The sequence below is a fragment of the Pholcus phalangioides genome, unplaced genomic scaffold (assembly GCF_987345545.1).
Source record: "Pholcus phalangioides strain wild (caught in Gottingen) unplaced genomic scaffold, Ppha-v1.0 ptg000042l_1, whole genome shotgun sequence".
NCBI classification, from domain to species: Eukaryota; Metazoa; Arthropoda; class Arachnida; order Araneae; family Pholcidae; genus Pholcus; species Pholcus phalangioides.
Window position 1 is genome coordinate 19,753,839 of NW_028301628.1, and position 26,518 is coordinate 19,780,356.

Genomic DNA, 26,518 nt, shown 5'->3' on the forward strand with positions numbered 1-26,518 from the left:
CTATTGAGCTGAGGAAAAGTGGTCTCGCTCTCTGTTGCAATATTATTCTAAGCAATATGAAATAAGTTAATTTTTTTGTTTTTCAAATGATGATTATATTTATTTTTGCATTGAAAATAGGAAGTTAAAGACTTTATTGATCAAGATTCTGGAGTAAATTGTGATATGATGTGTAATATTGAAATGAAAACAATCAATAAATGGGATGCAAATAGTGTGGATAGCCAAGACACCTATGCGACTTGTAATACACAGTTATTATCTTCCGAAGCTGACTTATGTTCAGATATATATTTGAATCGAGAGGTATTGCCATCAAAACCTACAGCAGAGCAGAGTTCAAATGCTAACAACGTGTACGTGAATCCGCTGGAGGAATCTTTTAATAGTGCTCAACTTACTGCTATAGCGGTGTCAGAAGGTTCACCTATTCAACATCAAATAATTTCCCAGTCTTCATTTGGCCAAAATGATTTCAGTATTCTGTCAGCTCAAAACAGTAATTATGAGGACTTATTGAATAGGACTCGGGAGGGTTACAGTTCAGTGCCAACATCTCCAGACCCTCGGCAAGAATTGTATGGATCTGCTCCATCACCCTCCTCTGCAAAAAAACCATGGTTCTTTCATATGCGCAAGACCAGAGCAAGATTTGATGCTTTGGAATCCACTCAACTTAGTCTGCAGTCTTCAATGGACTCTATAAATAGCAATTCTAGTGTTGGTGGACACTCATCATTTCCAAAGAGCAGAGTTGGTGCCAGAACTTTTCCTAATAGAGGTGAGTGTTATTTTCCCAAACAATATGCACTTCCATTTTTCTTCTCCTGCACCATAGCACAATCAATGTGGCAAAATGATTAATTTATATGAGTAATATTAAACGCTATATGATTTCTAATATATTATCACACTGATATTAAACATTCGGTTACGAACATATGTGAGGCTGCTGAAGAAACATTTCTACCCATGCAGAACCTAATTTTATTACCCCTGCCCCAATTTATACCATTCCAGACTATTTTTAAAAAAATAATAAAATGGGTTTTTTTAATTGTTTCCTTTCATCGTTGGCAAGGAACAGCAAAAAGACAATTTTTGCCGTAATATTTGGTGGACTGTGTCCAAGAAAATGAAATACAGCAAACGTTTCGAAGATTTCAACATCTAAAACTGTTTCTGATAGCGGAGATTTCTGCTAATGGAAGTGTATATTTGCTATGGGAAGTGGTATGGGCAACCACCAGATGGTTTTTTCCCCTACATAAGAATACGTCGAACTCCAGGAGGACCTTGAGGATATGCACTGCATCGCCAGGGACGGAATCAACCTCGGCTCTGAGAAGATAGGATTTCACTACGATGTGAAGGACACTACTTTAAGGAAGAAGATCTTGTCTGGCTTTGGAATCCGAAATGCCGGAAAGGAGTGTCCAAAACGGCAGACTTCATGTTAAGGATGTTATGTCATGAAGAAACTGAACAATGTTGTGGTGTGGATTCAAAATACACCAAAGTTCAAGCTGGTCTATATTAGCATATCCAATGATGATGTCACTCTTTGATATCTATACGAAGGTTTCAGCTGCTGGCTGATGCAAAAATGAAATCAGGAAAGAGAAAATTCAACTGCCCTTGCATGGAATTAATTCCACGTCTTCTCACTTGTCAGGTGAGTGCCCTAGACCACTAAACTACAAAGGCAACGATTTTCAATCTTTCCTTAGAGCTTGCATGCTGAATGGGACTGTTCATGGACGGATGGGCCTAACACAGACCAAAGCTCATAATTGCTGACACTGCCACCAGATGAGACTTATCCATTCAGCAGTTATGATTTTTGGCCTGAGTTAGGTCTGATCATCCATGAACAGTCTCGTTCAGCACACACAAGCTCCAAGGAAAAATTCAGATATTTTTTGCCTTTGTAGTCTAGTTGGCAAGCACCCTTCAAGTGAGAGGATGGGGCAGTTCAATTCCCCGCAAAGGCAGTTGAATTTTCTTTCTTTCCTAAATTCATCTGTGCATCAGCGAGCTGTTGAAAACCTTCACATGTTAACAGACTTGCTTATTATCACAAGGATTACGGGGACTCGCCAATTTCAGCACTACACTGCCCAGAATGAGCAAATCTGGGGGGGGGGGGCAATGTTACGAAGGGTAGAAATTTGAAAAGGCTTGTGAATGCATGCTAGGTATATGGCATACGATTGTTTGAATAGAAGAGCGAGATGCTATGGACTGGAACAGAAGAATTTGATATTCTTTTTAATATTTTATGTTTTTTACGATTTTGAATATTTTTTATCGACAGTTTATAGCCAAATAAAAAACTTTCCCATCTTTTTTTCCCCATTAGCAACATTTAGAAAACATAGGTTGAAGTACTACAACACCAGTTTGCCACCAATCCAGTTTTGTGTTGAGAAGGTTCAGAGAAGAATTTAACCCTCACTTGAGGGTTTAAATCAATTCACAAATTAGATTTGTGAATTGTCTTGTATTGTTTTTTACAAGCAACACTCTGTATATAGAGCTGTGGTGTCCGACACAGACGACCTCCAAGTGTCGGGCCAACAAACTTGAGGGTATCACGAGTACTGAAGACGACCGTCTGGAAAACAGCAGGGAATCACTACACATGAAAGCACAAGGTTCAAAATTTCTATGTCTGCTTTCTTTTTTATTAACCAAGATACAAGTCATTATTATGTATCGTGGTTATATACATTATAATCATACATAATTATTATGTGTTGCGGTCGTAATAAATGTTTATGATGAAAACAGTGACTCCAAAGTGGTGACCAGCGATGTTAAGGAACATTAACCATAGAAGAAGGTCCATCTTCATTGAAGATTTTATCTCATGCATTTTTGAAAATTTTCTTCTTGCCGATCCTCTATTATGTCTGTGGTTGCAATGACCAAATTTGCCCCTTAAGCATGCTCTCACCCATGCATCATCATCTGCTCTTCTTCTCTCCTGATATAACCTCTTTCTCCTCCTGTCTTCTTGTTTTCTCTCTCTTTTTGGAGCTAAGCGATGGCGCACGAAAATGCTCAAGTTGCAAGGATCAGACTTAGATTGCCTCCCTTTTGGAAATCCAATGTACAACTATGGATTCAACTGTACTTTTCTGCTAAGTGGAATCACTAAGGATGACACAAACTATGCTGCTTTGGACGGAGAATGCCTGTCTTTCATCTCAGATCTGATGTTAAATCCTCCAGCAATCAACCGATATCAAGCCTTGTCGTATCGTCTCATAAAGGAGTTCGCAGTGACAGAACATCAAAAAGTCAAGCAACTCTTGAACGAGCTGCAGCTGGGTGATCAAAAGCCAAGTCAACTGCTGCGGAAGATGAAAGAACTTTCCAGCAACAAAGTCACTAACGAGTTCTTGCACACCTTGTGGATGCAACGCTTACCGCAAAATATTCAAGCAGTGTTATTGGTTTCCAGTGAGCCATTAGATCAACTTGCTGTGCTAGCCAACAAAGTGGCTGAAGTCACACTCTAAAGTTACGTGTGTCGAATCCAGTCATCATCATCGGCACTGCAGTTGACTCCAGATCGAAATGATTCGTCACTGGCCATCGAAACTCACACGGGTACAGCATGGAAAAAAACACCAACAAAAAAAGTGAAAAATTTTCACCTGCTAAGGCATTTAGATTATATATTGCAGTTCACAACAAACATTTGCCATATTCCTAGATCGCAAAATATTTCCACTGATATCTTATCACGCATAACAGCAATTTCAGTTCCTGGACCTCTCTATTTTATTGCCATCGTTGAGCAACAAAAGGGGGATAAAGAATTAGAGAAACTTTTAAAGAGCTATTCAGCTTGGCAACTGAAGAAATTATTTCTTCCAGACTCAGCTAAAGCGCTTTACTGCTATTTATCAACAGGTGCAGTTCTACCTTATATTCCATAAAAATTGTGATATGATGTGTTTTGGAATATGCACAAACTGTCACACCAAGGAATTAGGCCTACTGTTGATTTGATCGGAAACGATTTATTTGGCCATGTCTAGCTAAAGACTGCTAAATGGACAAAAGTGTGCATACCATGCTGAAGATCCAAAGTACAAAAGCACATAAGATACACATTGCAATCGTTTGTGGAACCTTCCCAATGTTTTCAACATATTCATCTGTATATTATGCCCATTTTCAATGGATATTCTTATTGTCTAACAATGATAGACCAGTTTTCACGATGGCCAGAAGCAGTACCTCTCGGGGCGCGGTATCCTGGTCGATAAGATACTCGTCTAAAGTACCAAAGGATGTTTAGAGGTGTCGCGAGTTCGATACCCGGTTCGTCCTTGTCAGAAAACTTTCCTGACACAGGGGTGCAACAGAAAACGGTGACTTGACCGCAGCAAAAAAATTGCTACCGCAGGGAGTCCCCCATCGAGGGGTTAGCGCGCCAACCTCTCGACGAGTATAAAAAACAAGCCTGCCGTTCGGAATCGGCAATAAATTGTAGGTCCCGGTCTAATTAGCCCTCGTGTGCAGAAAATGACCGTGGTGCGACAAAAATGATCAAATGATCAAGCAGTACCTCTCCATAACATCACTGCAACCACGGTAGCTGCAGTTTTTCTATCTACTTGGATTTTTTGATACGGCACACCTTTGACAGTCACAACTGATCACGGCCACCAATTCAAACCACAGCTATTCTGGGAGCTGTATAGTTTCATTGGAGCAAAACAGGTGAGGATAACTGGACACCATCCATAGGCAAACGGCATGTTGGAGGAGGGGGCATTTCCCTCTCAAAGCCGTGTTGAAATGCCATCAAACCCATAAATGGACTGAAGCATTAATTACCGACAGTTCTGCTTGGTCTTCGGTGCTCTCTGAAACAAGATTTGGTGAGTTTTTTCAAGCACAAGCTAATTCCAACTCAACTGATGCTTCTACAGAGTTTCTGAAAATGCTGAGAACTCACATCCAAGCTTTCCAGCCACAACCAATCAAACGGCATGTAGGACATCCTACATTTGTTCAAGGTTTAAAAGCTACCTCCCACATTTTCGTAAGAACTAATACGGTGAAACGTCCTCTGGAACAGCCATTTTAAAGGCCCTACAGAGTGATCAGCCAGACCGACAAAATTTTCAACGTGGACACGAGGGAAAACAGTGTCAGTGTCAATTGGCTTGAACCAGCATTTCTCGTCAATCTGACGGTGGAACCGGCACCCGTATCTTCAAACATGCCAACTGCAGTTAAGACTGATAGACTCACAACCGATTCTGTTGCAAAACCAGTCAGAACCACTTAGTCTGGACGTTCATACTGTCCATTTTCGAAATCATCTACAGTGCTTGTGATCACTGATGCTACTTCATAGTGCACAATCACCTCTTATTACTCATGGATCACTGGGGAGGGAGTGTGTGGACTCTCACGCAGACGACCCCCAAGAGTCTGGTCAACAACCTCAAGGGTATAACGGTTACTGAAAAGACGACTGTCTCATAGGCAGAAATAGACTTGGAAGTCTGGGGGGCATGATGGTGATGATTATGTCAATTCATATATGCATATATACATTGACGCGGCCCCCCCCCCCTCCCGTATCTCCATCCATGGACTGTCTGGAAAACAACAGTACAGTCACTATACACGTAAACGTGAAGTTCAAAATTTCTATGTCTGCTTCCTTTTTTATTAACCAAGATTATTATGTGTCGCTATCGTAATAAATGTTTATGATGAAAACAGTGACTCCGAAGAGCTGTCACATCTCGTGGACCCATAGGCAGGGTTGCTTGGTTTAAACCATGTTGGTTTTAACTAGTGCTTTTTTTTCAAAAAATTGTATAAAAGTGATCACATTTTCATTCATAATAGTCACTCATCATCCCTTTCTGGGAAGTTTCAATAAAAACAAACCCCCATTAAAGAGGGATTATCTCTGCATATGTGGAGTTACGTCTTAAATGCTTAAGATTTTTCATTGATACCCAAATTGGGAAAAAAGATTTTGAATGCAGATGCATTGAGTCGATTACCAAAAGAAATCTGATTGTTTGGTGCTCCCATCATTAAAAGTTCTTCACAGAAGAACTAGAGTTTCCACCCCTTTATGCCAATGTGATTAATAGGCTATCACTTAAAAACCCTGTACTTTAGTATTAAATTTGGTATTAAGCGGATGACATGTGAGTTTATCAGATTTTAGATTTAGTCTTTTTCAAGAAAAAAAAATTAGCTTTTTCAGTTTATAGATATTATGGGGAAATCGCGTATGATAATACCAGTATCTGGGAGGCTTCGTGTTTTGCTGGAATTGCACTCAGGACATCCAGGAATTGAGCAGATGAAGTCTCTTGCACGTTCATACATCTGGTGGCCATGTCTCGCCATCAATGTGGAGAATCACATGAAAGACTGCTGACTTGTCAGGTGACTAGACACACACACCGCTAAAAGCTCCTGTGCATCCCTGGGAAATAACATCAAAACCATGGTCACAAATTTATCTGGATTTTGCTGGGCTATACCAAGATCGAGAGTTCCTGGTTCTTTTAGACTAATTTTCCAAATGGGTTGAGGTTTGCCATATGGCATCAACAACTGCTTTAGCAACCATTGGCTTACTTTGCAACACATGGGATTCCAGACATTGTGGTATTTGACAACAGAGTTCAAGCGATTGTGTAAATGGAACATCATTCATCAAATCCTGATTGCTCCAAAATGACCATCCGGGAATGGTCAAGCCGAGAGGACAGTCCAGACTGTTATGGAAACCCTAAATTGCGTTATTCAAGGATCGTGGAAACAGGGATTGGCGAACTTTCTGCTCCAACAGCACTGCACCCATGCAATGACCACAATTAAGTCCTGCAGAGCTGCTTATAGGAAGGAGGGTTCACACGATTCTTGACAATCTCCATCCCAATCTCACTGCATAAAGAAAGTTGAAGCAAGAATTGAACACCTACAAGAAAAATGGTAATTTTTTAACAAGAGCATTCTGCCCAAATGATTGTCCTGATCTGAAACTATACCAAAGGTCCAACTTGTATTCATGTGACCTTGTTACAGCCAACAGGTCCCGTCTCGTACAGAACTGTAACAAACGACAGAACTGTCATAAGGCATCATTTGGATCAAATGATTCAAGGAAGAAGAGGTGGAAGGTAGAGTCTCAAGTTCCTTTGTCCCAACTTGAAGATACCAGTCCATCTGTTAATATTGAAATAATTGCCGCTGCATCGCTGAGTGGACATAGAGAAGAACCGTTGTCTTCAATGCCTACTGACTGTTCGAAGGAAGAGGTTCTGGGAGAAATTCGTCAAAGTTCGAGGTTCTATGCATTTGTTCTCTAGTCATGTAACCTTTAATTTATTTTATTGAATATAAACAGTTATGTTTTTATCATGAGTTGTTCTTTGCGTCCTACATTCACGAACCTACTTTTCAACAGCTATGTACAATTTATGTTTCACCCACACATACTTTTTTTCTGCTAATGTTGACTTCTACTGTAACAAAAAAAAATTTCTGATGGTGTATTTTCTCAACTTTGTAACCTCAGTATAATCATTATGAAAAAACATAGTGTAGTTTTTCCGCTTTATGTTGATGTGGCTTCATTGCTTATATCCAGGGGGTGAACAATCCCACCTTCCTTATATAACGCCTATTCAATGCTTGTCATTAAGTAAGGAACTGTCCTAAGAAACGTTCCAAAGAAAATTCCTTAAGCTGCACTCTCCCCTTTGCCTTGAACATTGTCCTTATGATCATGTGATGGGTTGTGAAGAAAAAAAAACCAGTTTTGTGAATTTAATGCTAATGTTTTAATGTTACTGATACGTGGATTTTCTCACTCAGGGAAATGTATTCAGAGATTTCTCATCTGTCCATCAAGTCATGACATGTTGGAACTGCAGCTATTCTCCCTTTTATACATATTTTGGCAAATATTTGATACTATAAATTTCGATATCACAAGAGCCATGTCATTCTGCATTATATCTCGCAATCAAATTCAAATTTCTCTCCAACACGTGAATCTTTTCATCAAATTTTTTGGCACTATAAATAGCAATATAACAAGTTATCAATTGCAGTGGATTCCACTTATTTTTTTCAAAAAAATGTCATGAAAAACTTTGTAAGCAGAAAAACACTTAGAACAAGAAATCTTGATGAAAAAAGGTAAAAGTTGCAACCACAAAAATGAGTTATTCTAAATGGGAATGTTATAAGCGGGATGCAGTTTTTTATATGTGTGATAATTTTTTAATATACAAAACATTTTCACATAAAAAACTACACACACCTTTATTGTAATGATATAACTGTTTCTTTTACGAATTCAGCTGCATCCAATCGAGAAAATAAATTTTGGCTCCGATTCAAATAGATTGAAATCAACATTTCATTCCATTGAGCTGTTGAAAACAGTTTTCTATGCAACTAATTTTCTAGATTTATTGCAGTAGAAAAATAATGTAACGTTTATAAACATTTTTTGAATTGTAATATTAAATGCGCGTAGCAAGCATCAATAGCATGGAAAAACAAGAATTTTTGAATCAAAAATATCTTCCATCAGAGCACACATCGGCGCTGCCATTACAGAGAAAAAAAGTTGTCTTTACAAGCTGAACAAGGGGGGTTTCTTTGTTGTTGTCGTTATATGAGGGAAAAAATTACCTTATTTAGGGACAGGCAAGCATTGTGTGTGAAAATTTTCCCCCGTGTTAAATAATGACAAACAGCGCGTGTAAGGAAAAAACTGGTTCTAAGAGCAACAAGATCGTTCACCCCCTGGTCTGTATACGTGCTTATTTTCTGTTTAATTTGTGTTTTTTTTATAATATTTAAGGAAAAGGTGGAAGCAAAAGTCCTCTTCTGGGTACAAGGTTTGATATTACTGCATCAACAAAGAAGATCAGCAGCCCAGATAATATGAAGAAGCGGTCAATATTAAAAAAAGACTCTTTATTTAAGGAGGAAATGGAAAAGCTTATATCTAATAGTAATAACAAATCTGTTTCAGATGCATTTGAGGACATCAATGCCAACAACTGCATCACATCGATGGCAGTGCCACTTGCACCTGTGCTTGCAACTGAAGCTTCAAACCTATCTTTTCAAAGTGAAAACCAATGTACATCAGCTGGGCAAAAGGCATACAGAGGCACTAAGCCAATGGTTCTTTCTGAGACCAACAAAAATGATGTATCCCATCAAAAAAATGCATTCTCAATTGCAGATCAGATTTCTGACCCTATTGTAAGTTTTTCTGATGGCCCAAGAACATCAACAAGTAGTTATGACATGTGTCTTGAGAAACAGCTTTTGAGCAAGAGGTATACTTTCCAGAACTATGATGATATTTTTGAGCAATCTGACAACTTCTCCTTAGACCATTCTACAACCGGATCTCCATCCTATCATGTTCATCGTGTACCTTCATATTGTGCCAATGCTTCTGTTCATAATTTTATCCCATTTACATCCACTGTGGCAAATGATTCAGTCTCTGTTGTTTCAAAATCACAAACTCCACAGCAGCAGCAACAATCTTCTTTATTGAATCAGCGGAGTGAACTTGAAAATTCTGTCGTTGGGTTACCTCTTTTGCTGACCACTGTTCCTATTATAAGTCCAATGACTGGTACACAATATAGTAACAATCCATCATCAGTTCAAATCAATACTCATGATCAATATGAAAGAATCACAAAACCTCATAAGTCATCTGAATTTTTCAGTAAAGATAATGTAGAAACCAGTGGCCAAAATGATGCACCAAATGCTACAGATTTTACATAAAAAAAGAAGTAAAAAAATCTCTGTACAGTATATTGAATTGAAAGAGATTCTCTGTGCAAGTGGGGATTGTCTTTAGTAGGAGTTAATTTTTTCAATGGTACCATCAGGAAGTGTACAACTTGTGTTACTTTGCCTTTAGAATCTCTTTTAATTGATAACAGCTGCAAGAACCTTATTTGTACAATATTAGTAGCTGTGATAAGGTTTTCATAGTCATCATCAAATGAAAAGTGCCTTTTTGAGCTTGAAGGTTGTCATTGATTTAAGTTTTTCTTCAATGTTTCTCCATTGCTAGTGGTTGTTATCATCAGGAGCAAACAGTGGTACTGTGAATTAGATACTGCAAGTGATATTAACCATAACAAAAATTTTAAGGGGATGCCTGGCCCTTTGCAGGCCATCTATCCCCAAAAGGGCTGGGTGTTCGTCATGTCTCCCGATGAAGAGAAGGACAAGGGAGTAATGTATGTGTGTAAGTGCGTGTACGAGAGCAGAAAATTTTAAGCGATATTAAGTGGTCTCAGGCTTTACTTATACCCCTGAGTGGCTTGGCTTACAATATTGTTTTATGATTGGTGGGTTGGTGTTATGGCTGGTGGCAGCGAATTAGAATCTCTCAAGTTAGGAGAATCCAGTTGGTATAGAGATGAGGATGCAATCAAATCCAGCCTTCAAACTCAAAAGCCACTTTTCATCTGTATACTTATATTCTCTCTAATGTAATTATTTATTTCTTTATTTTTTTTTGGTCAGCCAACCAAATACAGTTTGTTGTATTGTACAGTAAAAGACACAATTGAAATAAATGTCATGTGCCAAGAGGCCAGCCAGAAAGGCAGTTGTAGACGTTTGTAAAACATTTTTTAGTCAATTACAAAAGATAAATGTGCATGCTCAACCCATTTGTTATCTCTAAGCAGTGTATACCCATCAGAGTGTAATAAAAAATATATATGAAAATTTTGTGGCAATTCATTTGCAATAAGAAATAGTATCATTTATCTTCATTCATGAATGATTCAAGTTATTTTTAAATTTATAAAACATGAAAGTATACATTTACCCCCTCTTTATTCAAGGAGTTTCAAACCACTTATGTGCCTCAGAGGCATATTTATGCTTTAATGACAGTTTATAGCTGGAAAGATTTGCTGCGAAAAAAGAAGTAACTTCAATTTTTGTCAAGTTAAAAAAAAAAGCAAAGTTCAAATTAATTTTGTTCCTTTTTTTCTTGTGATTAAAACAACTATGTTGGAACATTGAAATATCTTCTGTGGACCACAGAGCATATTATTGAATTTTGGAGCCTACTCAGTTTTCTCTTGCTTCATTATTATCATTATATATTTGAACTCTAATCCCTGAAGCAACGTATATTATAATTAAAAAACATGTATATTTTCTTTCTTTTTTTTCCCCCTTATATATTTGGCATTTTTTCATAAAAAATGTGTCTGAGGAGACAGGCATTGGGGAACATGAGTTGGCATTTTTAATGCAATTAGGCCTACCCACCCTTCAGGAATGCCAGCTTTTTCGAATTGTGTACCCCGACAACAACCCTTGTATTGGTTCTACACTATTTCAATATTTTTTCACATTCAATTTTGTGGTTTTTCTTCTTTGAAAATTCTCTTTCTAGTTTTATCACTATATGTATTTTATTTATTTTACAGGATGTATAACTAAAATCACTTGGAAAATGGAGCTAAAGTAAAGTTTCAATAGTTCGAGTCCTGAAAGTTTGGTGTTTTGGATATACCAAAGTGTGCTGGAATTTTTTAAAATTTCTTCTCTCTCAAAAAAAACCTCATCCATTCTGTTTTTAACCAAGAATGTGTTTTCTTTCATTTTTCAGGCAGATCTTTCATTTTAATGACAGATTTTTGTTTCGAGAGGGCTTGTCACAAGGGACTAAACAATAGGCAGAGATGACTTGAAAGTCATTATCTTTCATTAATGCTGAGATCATCTTTCATTTATTTTGCAACTATCTCTTTCATTAATTCTAGAATTTTTTCTTTCATTAATTTTAATCATCACTTTCATCAGTCTGGAATTATCTTTCATTAATGCTTGAATTATCACTTTCATTAATTTTGGAATTATTTCTTTTCTTAATTCTGTAATTATTTTTCATTAATTTTGAAATTATCTTTCATTAATGCTGGAATTATCTCTTTTGTTGATTTTGGAATTATCTCCTCAATGCTGAAATGATTTCTTTTGTTTATTGTTTTAAACTCCTATTTATGCCATTAGAAAAAAACTGAAATTGCGCCGATATATTTATTCAATGAGTCACGTAATCTTCTGACAAATTATGTTGGCGACACCATTCTCAACACTGCCAGAGCAGAGACCGCTGATGTCATGCTCCTTTCAGTAATATAAGCTTGATGGTAAGAATGCAATATGAAGAATACAAGAAGAGAGTGGTTGTCAATCAATTCTAGAATTCCAGTGAAAAAGCAACTTGAAAAGAATGAGAGAGATAGATCAGATTGTCATGTATAGGTTTACCCTTCTCTCCCTCAGGCAAACGGCTGATGTGAGATGCATATGAGTGTGTCATCTGACAATACATAGATAAGTGACAAGAGAAAGAACTCAATTCAGAAATACTTGAGTAGGTGCTGTCACAAGGATGAGGTTCGATTCCTGAAGTGTAGGTGTGGAGATGAGATAAGTTATGGAGAGGAGAGCAAGTATAATAATATTTTAGGGTAATTGGAATATTAACCCATTAATGCTGGTTAGTAAGAAAATTTGCCATTCTAAATTTCAAATTTTTTCTTTGCAGATAAACAGTGGAAGTAATTCCACTTATTGCTTTTGTTTTTAAAAAAAATCAGTCGTCGTTAATGGGTTAAGGATAGTCTCGCTTAAGAAATGGATGAAAACCGCAGAAATATAAAACCGCATTGCCTCGTTAGAGAACCCGAGATCTGCTGCTAGTAACATAGATGGGAAAATTCATTGTTATGTCAGCAATTACCAAGGTGTTCGATGCATGATATTTGGGTTGGGTCAAGATTTATTAAGACAGTTGAATCTTACAAATCTTCCTCAGTGTCCATCAGAAAATGGTCAACTAGAAGTCTAATAGAATTGTTCAGGCTTTAAACATCCAATTAAAATTTAGCAGGGAAAGAAGATTGAAAAAAATGGAACAAATCGGAATTTCTAACAAGGAGTCTCAAAGTAGGTAAAAATCAATGTCTAATGAGAGGGGGGGGGGGGGACAAGTTTTGGTTTTCTTCTAAAAGTGAGAGTTCCTTTGGTCGTAGTGAAGGGAGCATTCCCTGGGTGTAATTTAGTAATAATTTTAGTAGATTTTGGCAACAATTCGATTTTTCACTTTACCAATCTCAGTGATTGAAGCTCACCATTAAATACAGATATCCTGCAGATGTATGTCTATGCTCCTGTAATGTTACCTTATATGATTTTTTTTCTGCAAAATCAAATTTTCACCAAAATCTGTAACTGTTGATTCTGAATTTTAGTTGAGTATCTATTTTGACAAATGTTGATTTCAGTAATGTATTATAAACAAAAAGCTAAATTTCTCCTGAACCAGAGCACTGATATGGTTTATTGCAGACTCTTTAGAAAGCTGGCACAATGCACAAGTTTTTGGTAAATTTGACCAATTGTAGCTAGAAGGTTGTTTGTGAAATTAGCAATGGAAAATTTTGGTGACAATTTGGTTTTGAACTTGGCCAATCTTTCAGCGCTTGTAGTTCGCTAATGAATCCGGATACTTTGATGAAAATAATGTCATCTTAAAGGATTTTTTTTTGTTCTTTTCAAATATGTGCTTATTTTGCGTATAAGTTTTTTAGAAACTTCACAAATGCAGGTTTTTTAGACTTTACACATATTTTTTCTATAATCAATATCCACCATAACTCAAACGGTTTGAGATAGGACAAGGTTGGTGGGTGTTTCATTATGCACTTGGGCTTATCTACCATACCCTGTCATTTGGCAGAATAAGTCAGATTCTATCTGTATATACATATACATGATAAAATATACAATGGCCGCAAAAAATATTTATGGTTGTTATTCTATTTCTTTTTAAACTTGTCAATACAATTACAAAATTCATAAAATTCTAATAAATGATCAGATATCGAGTTCGAGTTTCATTTCAATAGTATGTGGCACACAAATATTCCTACAAAATTTTAGAGTTTTTGGTGTAATAGTTTTTTTATCTTAAATGGATGAGTTAAAAAAATTGCAATTTGAGAAAATTGCATTCAAAGTGTTTTTTCTCATTTAACGTTTACACTATAATTCATCAATTTTCTATTTTGTTTTGAAACAAAAACATATTAATCCCGATTGACAGGAAACTTTTCAATTTGATTTTCAATTGAAAATTGATTTTCAATTAAAGTCATGTTTGAAAAATCAACTTCAGACATCTCATGACACCCCTTTCAATGAATAAAGTATCACTAGCAATTTTGAGATAAGATTTTTTCACACCTCCAATTCAGAAGTTTTGAAGGATTTACATGTTGCATTGCAGCTTTTGATTGTAATTCTGCAACAAAATTAACACAATCAGCTTGTTGAATGAAATCGGCCACAGTTGCAAATTGTTAAGATGGTGTCTAACAATTACAGTTTAAAATTTTTGCAGCATCTCATTTATGTTGGGAGTGTGTGTGTATGAAACAATATTCAAAACCATGTTTAGTAGAATAAACAGTAAATAGATTGCTTTTATTTTGAAAATTTAGAGCTGCTGAGGGGTGGAGTGATTTTTTGGAAAGAAAATTAAGAAACAGAATATAAGAACATCTGAAAAAGGTGGAAAAATTAATAATGCCTAGAGTGGTGTGAGAGCCTAAAGTCTCTGCTGAGAGGATTTGAAGATACTGCCTTCGAAAGAAACTTTATCTGAAAAATGATAAAGTTCTACTCGCAGTGATGAAGTTGTTTTGCTCTCTTCATTTATGCTTTAATTTTTAAAAATTAGTTTTTTATGACTTGTTACATTGCGAAATCAACATTGAAAAGTTATATTTACGCCTCAGGGTTTAAGTTTTTCATCAGTTAGCAATTGATAATTATAGATCGCTACTTGAATATTGTGTTGCAATTGTCATAGTCGTGTAGCTGTAGTTGCTTAGGTCAGGAGCAGTCACAAATTTTGCTGTAGTTGAATTCCTAAATTTCTAGCAAAACGCTCAATTTGAGCAACATGGACGGATAAGCTATCCAGAGCCATTCAAAGCATGTGAAATCAGAGGAGTTTAGTAAACAACCCCTGATTGCTAAACTTCTTGGTTCTAGTGCTTATTACACGAGTGCAAGCTGACTTAGGGTGACTACATGAAATACGTGAGAAACTGGGACAGATCCCAGAATTCCTGATTAAATGCTGAGACATTTTATAAAAACCCCTTTTTTGGGAACATTACTGCATAAATTTGCAAACTTACATTGTATTACAAAAAATGTTATTGCTTCTACACAAAGTGACTAAAACATCAGGATAGGATGGTTATAAATGGCGGATATCCCATGTATATAGGAGTGAAGGGAGAGAATTTTTTTTTATTGCATCCAATACTTTCAGCCTAGTTGCACAAACAGAAATCCTTTCTTTTCACGATAATTTTTCTAATTTTAAGATATTTCATGAACCTATGGTATTTGTGAAGATTTTTACTTCCATTGAAATGTTAGCACCCTCTAGTGGCTTTACAGAGAAGAAAAATTAATTAAAATTATGTAACTGAAGACAACTGAGACACTTCAAAAGCCCTTAAGTCTAGGTTTTCTGTTAGTCTTAACTGCCAATGTATTTGCAGGTCTCCTACTTTTTAATAAAATGTTCTACTTTTCTATCAAATCCTATCAACAAAATTTGTGTAATTGATTTTGGTCCCCGAAAGCCTTTTTCGGGACACTGAATTTCATTGCGAAAAGCGGACTGTCCCATAAAATCAGGACACCTGGCCACTCTGAACCAACTGCAAAGAATTGTGATGCAGTGAAACCAACTACATCTTTAACTAATTATGTCACAAAGAAAACGACAGTAAAGGCTTGAATCTTGTTTGCATTAAAATTACAGAAAAGGGAAATCTTTCATTCCTTAATTCGTCACATTTTTCCATCAGGCATATTTGAAAAGCATAAATGCATGTGTAAAAAATATAAAAATTAATAATGTATGATATTATATAATGTTATATTATTGTAATTAATTAAAATTATTAATTTTGCAATTAATATAAATTTTTATTTAAAAAAAATGGAATTTAAAAATTTGACCGGAAAACCTGGAGAAGTTGAATAATTTTTTTTTTATAAAAATGAGTATGAATCCTGTACACACAACCACTATTAGTTCCAGAATATTTTTTGTATCTCAAAATGTCCATTAATATTTCAACTTTTCTTTGAATGATATTATAATCAATGTATTTAATTATGTCTTCTGAGCAACATAAATATTTCCAAAAGAGTGCAGTAATTGCTTTGTTTTTATTTGTCATAAAAATGTATTCTAATCATTGAATTTAGTGAACATGAAACCAACAATTCAGATCATCATGCATTCAGATGATCACCAAATAATGAATTAAATTGATTCTGACAGACTAATCATCATAAGCGATGCTATTATTTATTAATAATCATTACCAGTTACATTTTGTTTATTTTAATTAATTTTCTTGTATTTAATAATTTTTGCATAACATCTTATTATATTTCAGACTTAAAAACAATTACAATCACATATTATGCACATGGTAACCCATCATTCACAAATGAGGTTTTTGTAGATGGATGTCATTATAATTTTCTACTTCTAAACAACACAAACAATAATCATATTAAATTGAATGGTTGTACCACATTTTTTGATTACATATTGTCTTTTACCAACAATTTTGCATTTTGCTGCTGTCATGAGGAAAGAAAAAAATAATTTTATTGATATAAAAATTTAGTGGAATTTATCAAACATTTATTTCATGGTTGATTACCAAATTTTGAGAATACAATCCCACTGCTACATTCCAACTTCTACCTATTCACATTGCTGTTTGATGGATCCTTTGGCACATTATTCTTTTATTTATTTGTATTTATAGTCTTTGTACTGATTCAGTTACCCTGATTTTTCTCTCTTATTTGTCTCGTGCCCTATTCAATAATCTGTGACTCTTACCTTAATACAACCCATTTTCTTTTCATTTCTTCCCGACTTGCCATCTGGGAGGTTTTTTTTGTTGTACATTTTCCACTTTTGAAGTAATCATTTTCACCTGACAGTTCCACTTACATCATGATCTCCAATAGCAGAATGTTCATAACATGTATTTTGTTCATACAATCTCTCACAGCTGTCTCCAGTTCCATGTGTGCTAATAGAGTTAACAGAGTCCTCAGAGTTTGAGCTCCTGAGATTAAAAAAAAAAAAATTCACCATCCATCTTTTGTATCAATGAGATGATTTGAATTCATTATTCACATGTATCTTCCACCTTACAGTTAAAATCAGGAAATTCAAGAAATCCAGGTAAAAACATCAAAAATTGAAATTACAATTATATTGTCTTGACTGAAAAATAGAAATACTGATGTACGTAAAATAAATAAATGGCTAATGGTGTATCAATCCTGACCACTATTTCTTATAAGATTTGCAGACATGTTATAAAATATGTATACTTTCACAGAAATAAAGATAGTTTGTTCAACTTGTTAATTCGGCAACTAAAAATTTTCACTATTATTTTTCATCTAATAACGTGTAGTACTCAGATATGTCATTCATGTTTCTAAAGGTTGTATAGTTATTAAAATAAAAAAAATTAACTTTGTTTTATGGGCCCCCCCTCCCCCCATATAGTTGGAAAAAAAAAATAGGAAAATCAAAATTCATCCCCGGTTTACTAAAGAACTTGTTTCTGATTATGCTCATGAGAAAAAAATGGGAAAAAATCATTATTTTTGTATAAGCAAATTTAGTTTGGAAAAATTCTACCCGAAGTCAAACTTGGCTTTTCTTGACCAAGTTGTTAAACAACAAAGTTTTAATAATTTTGTTTTTTTTTAGTGCATCGAGAGCGTGGACCACTTAATACTGTGATTATGTTTTTTCAATCTATATGAAATCAATATGATCAATTGTTATATCGATGGCAAGAGTCATCTACTGACGTCATCTTGTTCTCGCTCTCACCTCTTCGCAGCTGTGGCAGCCGATCGTCACTACCATCAACGCCCTCTAACGGGTGAAGATTTTTCGTTGATGCATTGATGATCGCGAGTTACATCGTCTTTTTTTTACTCATACGCGTCGGCAGTGCCGGCAATGATGTAATGTATGGTTTATGTTCGTATTGCTCTTACAAGAAAGGGTCGGAGGGTGTCAAAATCTCATTTGTTGATCGTCCTTCCTAAATACTATAATTGTTGTTTAGGAGCTACTGGTTAGTTTTATTTAGCCAGCTAGGACTTTAGAATGCATTGACAACTACCTAACAATCTACAGGGTGGGCAAAAAGTCTGTGGTAACTTTAAAAATTTATAAAAACGGGAAACATAACAAATAAAAAACGGTTTGCAGGGTTAGCATCGCTAGAGGTCACGGGGATTTTTTTAAGACAGGAAAGAAACAGCCGATAGGTGTCGCTGACGTACACAAGTCAAAGAAAAGATACGCAAATAACGAACAGAATAGCTCCAAATCGTTTATTACAGCAGTATGTGTGTTCCATGACCACTACCACGGGATAACACATTGCAGGCGAGTCACAAATCCAGCAAAGGCAGAACAGTGCCGTCTTAACGCATGGGCTACCAAAGAGAAGAGGGGGGCCGCACAAAAATGGGAACTGATTGAAAATTTCAAAAACTTGCCAGGTAGGACCTCAGAAAAATCACTTGGTCCGCGGCCCATGATACTGTTAGAACGGTCGTACCAGCGCCGCTAATCGGCTGTTTTTTTTTGGGGTTTTTTTTCCTGTCAAAAAATTCTCGTGACTTAGCGATGTTATCTTGCAAACCGTTTTTTATTTCGGTTATTTTCCGGTTTCTACAGACGTTTTGCCCACCCTGTAGTTTGTTTTTACGGCCCTTAATATTTGGGCCTAGTGCCGCTCTCGTCCCTCGGAAGTCGTATATATATATATATATTTTATTTATTTCTTCTGGGTTACACCGAGAGAAACGGCCAAATTACCAATTTTTTTTAAAAAATATACCAAAATTTAGATTTTCATAAAAATATTTAAAAAAGGGGGGGGCCCCCTTTTTTTTTCTTCTAAAGGGTGTGGCCCATTACTGATTTTTTTTAAATAAAATTCGTTTTGAAACACATGATTTTCGGTATAATGTTAAATAAAATATACAATTTGGCCGTTTCTCTCAGGGTGCCCCAGAAGTAATAAATATTTAACCTCCATAAAATACTACCCTCGCACCTGTCTAAAGTCCGGTCCTGGAACGTAAATCGGCTGATTCCATGAGCGGAGTGAATAGTAACTCGCCGACTTTTCAGACACCAACCGCATGGAAAATTGGAATTTATTGATCTTAGATTGTGGTGACTACCGCATTTTAATTTTAGCATTATAATTAGGATCAGCATTATCACTTTTAGAACTAGTCATAAACTTGACCCTGAATCTAAAAACAATTTCTGACAAAAGAGGCAATGGGCAAATCTGATTGGGTAATTCTCTGCTGTTTTTCATCATATCAACAATCACAGTAGTGATGAGACAGATTCAGATGATTATATTAAAACTTTTGTGTTCACGATTATGATTTTTTTGAAGAAGATTATGTGAATAACCATTACATAAAGCTATTGTGTGTGTTGTTTTTAACAATGAGAAGTGATTTTTACAATGAAATAATTAAATCCAGTAATATTTAGGAGTATTTTTCGGGCATGTAAATTTCTGGTAATTTGTCTAACCCTGCTGAATAGTTTCTTGTATAAAATTTCCTAGGTTACTTAAAAGGTAGTCACTCACCTACGAATGATTATGACAACAATTGAAATCACTACGGCCAAAAACACAAAACCTCCAAAAATGCCAAGGCTTATAATTCCACCTGCAATAAAAATACTAATTTTACCTCACAAAAACCTAATTTTTTTTATTCGTATACTCAAACCAAAAAAAAACTATTAATTTTACTTTCTCTTGATATATGCCATTGTCATCTAGGAGATTTTTAAAAAAATTTATTCGATATTGTATAATGTGGAATGTATTCGATATAAATGACGGAAATTCAATTCACTCATTCATGGTGGCTTAAACAAATACAGCAAAAAGTTTATTTTCCTAAATACAACTCATTTAATCTAAAGCTGTTGATAGCAACCATTATTTTATTTGATCACTGGGAACAGTTTTTCTTTTAAAATTCTCCCGAACTGCGAGGGTTCGACTCACCGCAGAAGCATACAAATTTTCCTTTCCGATATCCAAATATTTTATAGTGACAATTAATATTGTTTCAAAGGGTAGGAATTTGAAGAGGCTTATGAACGCATGCAAGGTACGCGTGGCACGTGATTGTTCGAATGGGAAGAACGAGATTCTAGGGATTCGGACGGTAGAATCCGAAGTGGGAAGTCACGTTTGGAAAGCTACTGTAGTTTTTTAGCAATACTTCTAGTTGATGTAAATAAAGGCGTTTATTTGTTCTCAAATCCTCGTTCCTGTGAGTGCTTACCCATCTTCAAGTCCCCGGCGAAGAACCCGAGAGATCCACGCGACGGGACAGTCTAGTGACAGAAGTTCGATGAGCCCCGACATCTGTGACACCACATCCTGGAATTGTCCCTTACTAAACGATACTTTGAACCTTTGAAGACCAAATACACCCTGCCCCCATCTCAGTGAGATATGGAAGTGTTCCTGAAGGATGGGCGTTTCTGGAAATTTTATTAAATATCTCCAAAATAAAATTTAAAAAAAAGTGTTACATATATATCCTACATATATAGATTCACACGCAATCAATACTCGCCAATGGGCAGAATAAGCGATAACAACGATACCGGTGTCCCCTTGTAGAAGCAGTTGATTGACGGTGCATTAAGTTGCATGGTCCATCCCATTGAAAATTTTGAACACTTCGATCATATTCCCCTGACACTTGCGTTTCTCTAATGTAAACACTTTCAAGAAATCATGTCTTTCTTCGCAGCTCAACCTTGTGCCAACAAGAGCACGCGTATGTTTTCTCTGCACTCCCCTCAACCAAGTCAATGTTCCTCTGTAGGCATTTCAAAGCACATATTTCCACATTTAATTTTCCTGAAAGATATTTTCCCCTTCCTTCCGCTTTCTATAGTTTTGCCAAGTTTTTGACATCTTCAAAACCTATGATACGTAACACATCTGCTTCTACTTTTAGTAGAAATGAAGCATCAAACCTCTCTATTGTTCTGAAAATTCTTTTTTTTTTCAATGCCTGACAATTCTGGCTACAAATTTACATTTTTATAACTTTTTATTAAAATTTTCTAAAAAGTTTTTGCTTGGTTTAATATTTTTCTTATAGAAACTTCCAATAATTTGAAAAAGTAAAAATCTTACCCATATTGAGACGGGCAGAAATAGATGATCGATTCCTTCTATGTTTGCCCTCAGATCGTGCATTTAACACTTTCGATCGGTCAACTATGGGGGAAAGAAAGAATATTTACAAACCAGTTTATACATACCGTATTCCCCCGCATTAGCCGGCATGCTGTGAAACTGGGGAATACTATCTTCACGAATGTTGGCGTATACGGTCTTTTCCCGGCGTGCCGGCAAAAGCGAAGTTTAATGAGGACCACAAAAATACACTCAAAAAATTGATATTCATATTCATAGTAAGTACCGTAATTTTGCACAAATATGGTCCTAAGCCACTGCTATGGTCCAAACACCTACGCTCACTAAAACATCGATAATCGAAATGCTAGTAAAATTTAGTGTATTATTTATTAAATACTAAAGAAGAACATAGTGTAATATGTAGATGTGGTTAGAACGCCCTCTGTTTGATACTTTCCCGCGAATCAGCTGTTAGTTGGGGGTTGTTTCTCAAGTTATCTCTAGTCAGCTGAAAACTTTCGGCTACAAGTTACTAAAAATAAGCTGTTCTGCGATATTGATGTTCTGTATTACAGGTAATTTAGTATTTACCTATGTTCAATAAACATTATTACAGTTGCATGTGTATAAAAATATTTATAGGAAAGATATAGAAAAAAATAGTACTTTTTTTCTCTCAACTATGGTTCAACAATTTTTATGGGCCACTAGCTGTTACCCGCGGCTTCGCACGCTTGGATTTAATAATCTGAAAAATTACTCGTCGATGATTCCCCCATATAACATTTGAACCTCTCATGACTCCCTTGGGGGAGGAAAAAAAATCCCGTCTTATAATGTGTATCTACATTATAAAACATTATACTGACTAAATTTCATATTTATGGCTTCAGCGATTTCGGCTCAGTTATGACTGCTCTATATAACCTCTGATTCCCCCTTTCTTATGGGGTTGAATTTTGAAAAATCCCTTCTCAGTGTGTGTCTACATTACAATACAAAAATACTGACCAAATTTAATATTTATAGCTCCAGTTGTTTCGGCTCGACGTGATTTCTACATACGATCCCACTCCACCTTATTGAACCCCCCCCCTACTTAGGGGTCGAATTTAGAAAAAACCCTTCATAGTGAATCTTTGTCATTAAATAAAACTATGGACCACCTCAGTTCTCGAATTAGCTTGAGGGTTCTGAAAGCTTGTCAAGAACATAACACAGCGTTCCCCTTCCGAATGCGACCCATGTTATGCAACCTCTCGACCTAGCTTATTTTCGACAATTGAAATGGCATTGGCGGAAAACACTTGATGAATGGAAAATTACATCACATGGAACAAGCATGCCAACTGTCCATGGGCGGAGATACGGGGGGACGTCAATGATGGAGCCGACTGATCTAATGTATATGAATTGGCATCATCATCATCGTGCCCTTTCAGCTTTCATTGTCATGCTCCCCCCAGCCTTTCATGTCTATCTCCACCTATGCAACAGTCTCCAAAAATATATTTCCTTCATTATTAAATTAGCAGTGGAATAAAGTTCCCAAATTACAAGACAATCTACAAGCTGGGTTCAGGAATGCTGGCATCTTTCCTCTTTGAGCAACCAAAGTTCTAGAGAGAACGCCTGCCATCTTATCCTGATCCTAATGCCACGGAACCAGATGGAAATGTTTCGATATTTATATATAAATTGTATTTCATTTTATTTTTTTGTAAGAACAAGTGGTTGCATTAAAATAAATATGTAATTTTTGCCTCTGCCTTCTGCAAATCTGTGTTTTTTTTATTAAAATCTATTGAACGTTGTATGATATAGTTGCACAGTGCATTCTCTCAACTATAGTTCGTAAACGATATATAACACGAAATATATAATGGACTATAGTTGGGACTTCATAACACAACTATGGTCCAAAATTTAATTAAAAAAAAAATCCATATTTGAGCTACATAAGGAATTAAAAAAGTGTTTAATATTAATGCTTGATCTTTCTCTGCATGCAATATCAGCAAAAAAAATTTTTTTTTGAATAGCTTGAATACAGAAGATATTATGATAAATCTAGAAAATGGTGTTATGTTGGACTATAGTTGTGTGAAATCACGGTATAAAATGAGTCGGAGAATAAAGTGATTGTTATCTACAGCAAACGTATTTTGCCTTGGAATTTCGATAGTGAAAAATTGAGAGACTTTATTTTGTTCTAATTTATTTATTTACCAACCTGAGACGAAATACAGTATAACGTATCGTACATCAGGATAATATATCCTTATGTCGTATATAAGGATATGTTATATCCTGAGGCCGGGATTACACTATAAAAGTTTGATAAAAGATCTTTTACAAAACTTAAAAAAACAGCGATCTTATTGGTTACATCCTCATTACATTTCTATGTGTCCTATAGTGAATATTTGTACAAAAAATGGTAAGAAAATCGTGGCGACTTTAGCACTGTCAGCGAGCCGACCTCTGCCCAATATAGAGCCTTTTGCTATACAATAATGTGTAACGAGGTTTTATTTACATAAAGGATTTTAAATATCAGTGATTCTCTTAGTGCACTTCGAGGCTCCTAGGGGTGTTGCTATTTTTTAGCAATATTGATGCGTGCCTGTTCCGTGCTTTAAATTGGTTCTTTCAGAACTTCCAGAAGGGCGATGAGAAATGATGGCTACAACAATGAGAGGCAGCTGTGGGTGGCAAACGTTCGAGTACCATATTGTATAAATGGAACTATTACTTACCTAGTTACTTCAAATAAAAGAAAGTACACGCACTCAATCTTGCCTTCATGAAGTCTAAAGCAGGGGTTCTCAAACTGTGCGTCGTGGCGCCTTGGGACATAGCAAATTTTTGTCGGGACGCAGCGAAGCAATGGCGGTTGCCTCCTTGACAAAGGTTTTTAGAAGAGATTCTTTGTGTTAAACTGCTCTGGGGAGGTACGGAACGGATAATCATTCATTAGGGGGATAAGAGCGCTGCTGGTGGAAAAGTTTGAGAATTCATGGTCTAACGGAAATAAACGCAAGATCTAATAACCAAATTATCCCATATCTGGTATCAATCATAAAAAAGATCAATTTTCCTAAAAAAATTCTTGCATTCTCGCCAAGCATTCATTTAGTCAACTAAAGCATGTCTCTCGACAACTTTTCTTTCAAAATTTGCGTTGGCTCTTTCCTCAATGTAAAGCCATGGTCCCATGTTCGTGAGGACGAGGGTCAGTTTCACTGCTCACAAAACCTAACAATCCGAGGGTCAGTTGTACTTGACTCCTTTCTTATCAGATGGGTTAATTGCACGGGAGGGGGATAGATACGATTTGCTGAACCTAAAATCTTATCCCATTATCTTATCTATAGTAGTTGGAACCAGTATGTTCTAGTCCAGTGGTACCCAACCGGGGTTGCGGGATGGAAAAAAAATCATAACATGTTCACTGATTATTCAGGAAAATTAAAATGATAAAATTGAATTTTTCAATTCCTACCAAAAAATATGAATCCTACCAACATTTTGACTCCTCATCGTCTGACTTCCGCTCGCAGAAATGTGTCATACGAATTTTGCGTTGTAAAAGTTTCGATTAGCGATCATAATTGTTTTCCATTTCAGTTGAGAAAAAATACCATTATTTACCTGTACCAGAGGTTCTCAAACTTTTTCCACCCGCGGCATAGGCGGAGATAGACTTGGAAGTCTGGGGGGCGGGGTGCACGATGATGATGATGATGATGTCAATTCATCTATACATATATGCATTAGATCAGTCGACTTCACCTTTGATACTGAGGAGGGGCAATGGCACCCCCGTATCTCCGCGGCACCCCTTACCCTAATCAACGCTTATCCGCCGCTCCCCAAGTCAGTTTAACAAAGGATCTCTTCGAAAAATCTCGGTCAGGCCGCCACTCTGCGGTGCCCCTGACAAAGATTGACGGCGCACAAAATAGTTGTTTGTGAACATCGGTACCTGCGTGTTATTAGCATGTGCTCAGATTTGATACTGTCGTGAACACACGTGACTCACGAAAAACGTCAAAAGATTTAGTCAAGTGACAAAGAAATATTTCTTTGTCACTTGACCACTTTGTCACTTCACAAAGCCAAAATTAAATATTAGTCATTACCAAAAAGACATTTAATAATAAGTAAAAGAATTGATAGAAATTAATTATTGGATTATTTATGTAATTTCAGTTACAGAAGAAAAACCTGAATTTTCTAACAGATAAAAAATGTATGATCCAAGGGGTGATGCGAGAAGGTTAGTCACATTGCTCTCGGGGGTGCGGGAAGAAAAAAAAGGTTGGGAACCACTGATCTAGTCATAGCTTTCTCTCGTAGTCGTTTTCCTTAAAATTGCAAATTTTATAAAGATTGAAACTCAAGATAGCTGCTGGTGGAAATGCGTTAAACGCACTTGAATGCAAAGATATATTTGGAGGAAATTTCAAAGGTAATTTTGAAATTGAATTTACACCACAACCACGAGCTTAAGGCCGGAATTACACTATAAAAGTTTGATAAAAGATTTTTTTTCAAAACTTGGAAAAAAAACAACTAATAAGCCTATTGGTTACATTCGCTCGAATGTAACCGATGCGCTCATCGGTTGAATTTTTCAAGTTTTATAAAAGAACTTTTGTAAAACGTTTATAGTGTAATCGTGGCCTAAGAAGAATTTGAATGAGCAAATCATTTTTAGCAGTGTGAAACGAAGTCTTTAAGCGATTTCAGTGAGCGACCCCAAAAGTTAACGGGGAAAGAAATTAGTGGTGAGTTCTCGGGTTATGCGAAAAAATAGACGTGAAAGACATGTAAAAAACAATATAAGTAGACACACAAGCTTTAGTACACCTCATTCCAATACCTATGCATTTATAGAAGTTATCAAAGAATTCTACGTTGATTTTATGCATTAAAAAACAGTGGTCATATCGTGAAGATAACGAACAAAAAAATTTGAAAAGCGGATGGAAAACATATAAAAAATGAAACAGTTATCAGAATAGAGAACTCATGAGATACCAATATTTGAAAACTATTTCATATTATGG

The 26,518-nt window shown here is 36.0% G+C and overlaps 2 protein-coding genes across 5 annotated transcripts in view; one reads left to right on the top strand and one right to left on the bottom strand.

The window, feature by feature from the left end:
- Positions 1-10,802, top strand: part of LOC149064606 (uncharacterized) — a 51,206-nt gene extending 40,404 nt beyond the window's left edge. For all 4 annotated transcript variants that reach the window (XM_089254670.1, XM_089254671.1, XM_089254673.1 and 1 more), the window contains 2 exons: positions 121-781; positions 8,879-10,802. In XM_089254670.1, the coding sequence (XP_089110796.1) occupies positions 121-781; positions 8,879-9,831 (1,614 nt within the window). In that variant the 3' untranslated portion in view covers positions 9,832-10,802. The remainder of the gene's footprint in view (positions 1-120; positions 782-8,878) is intronic.
- Positions 10,803-16,475: 5,673 nt separating this feature from the next.
- The window catches only part of LOC149064607 (uncharacterized), a 34,264-nt gene continuing 24,221 nt past the window's right edge, over positions 16,476-26,518 (bottom strand). Inside the window, exons 11-13 of the mRNA XM_089254973.1 lie at positions 21,438-21,521; positions 19,857-19,938; positions 16,476-17,270 (exon numbers count right to left, since the gene is read on the bottom strand). Of these exons, the coding sequence (XP_089111099.1) occupies positions 17,132-17,270; positions 19,857-19,938; positions 21,438-21,521 (305 nt within the window). The 3' untranslated portion in view covers positions 16,476-17,131. The remainder of the gene's footprint in view (positions 17,271-19,856; positions 19,939-21,437; positions 21,522-26,518) is intronic.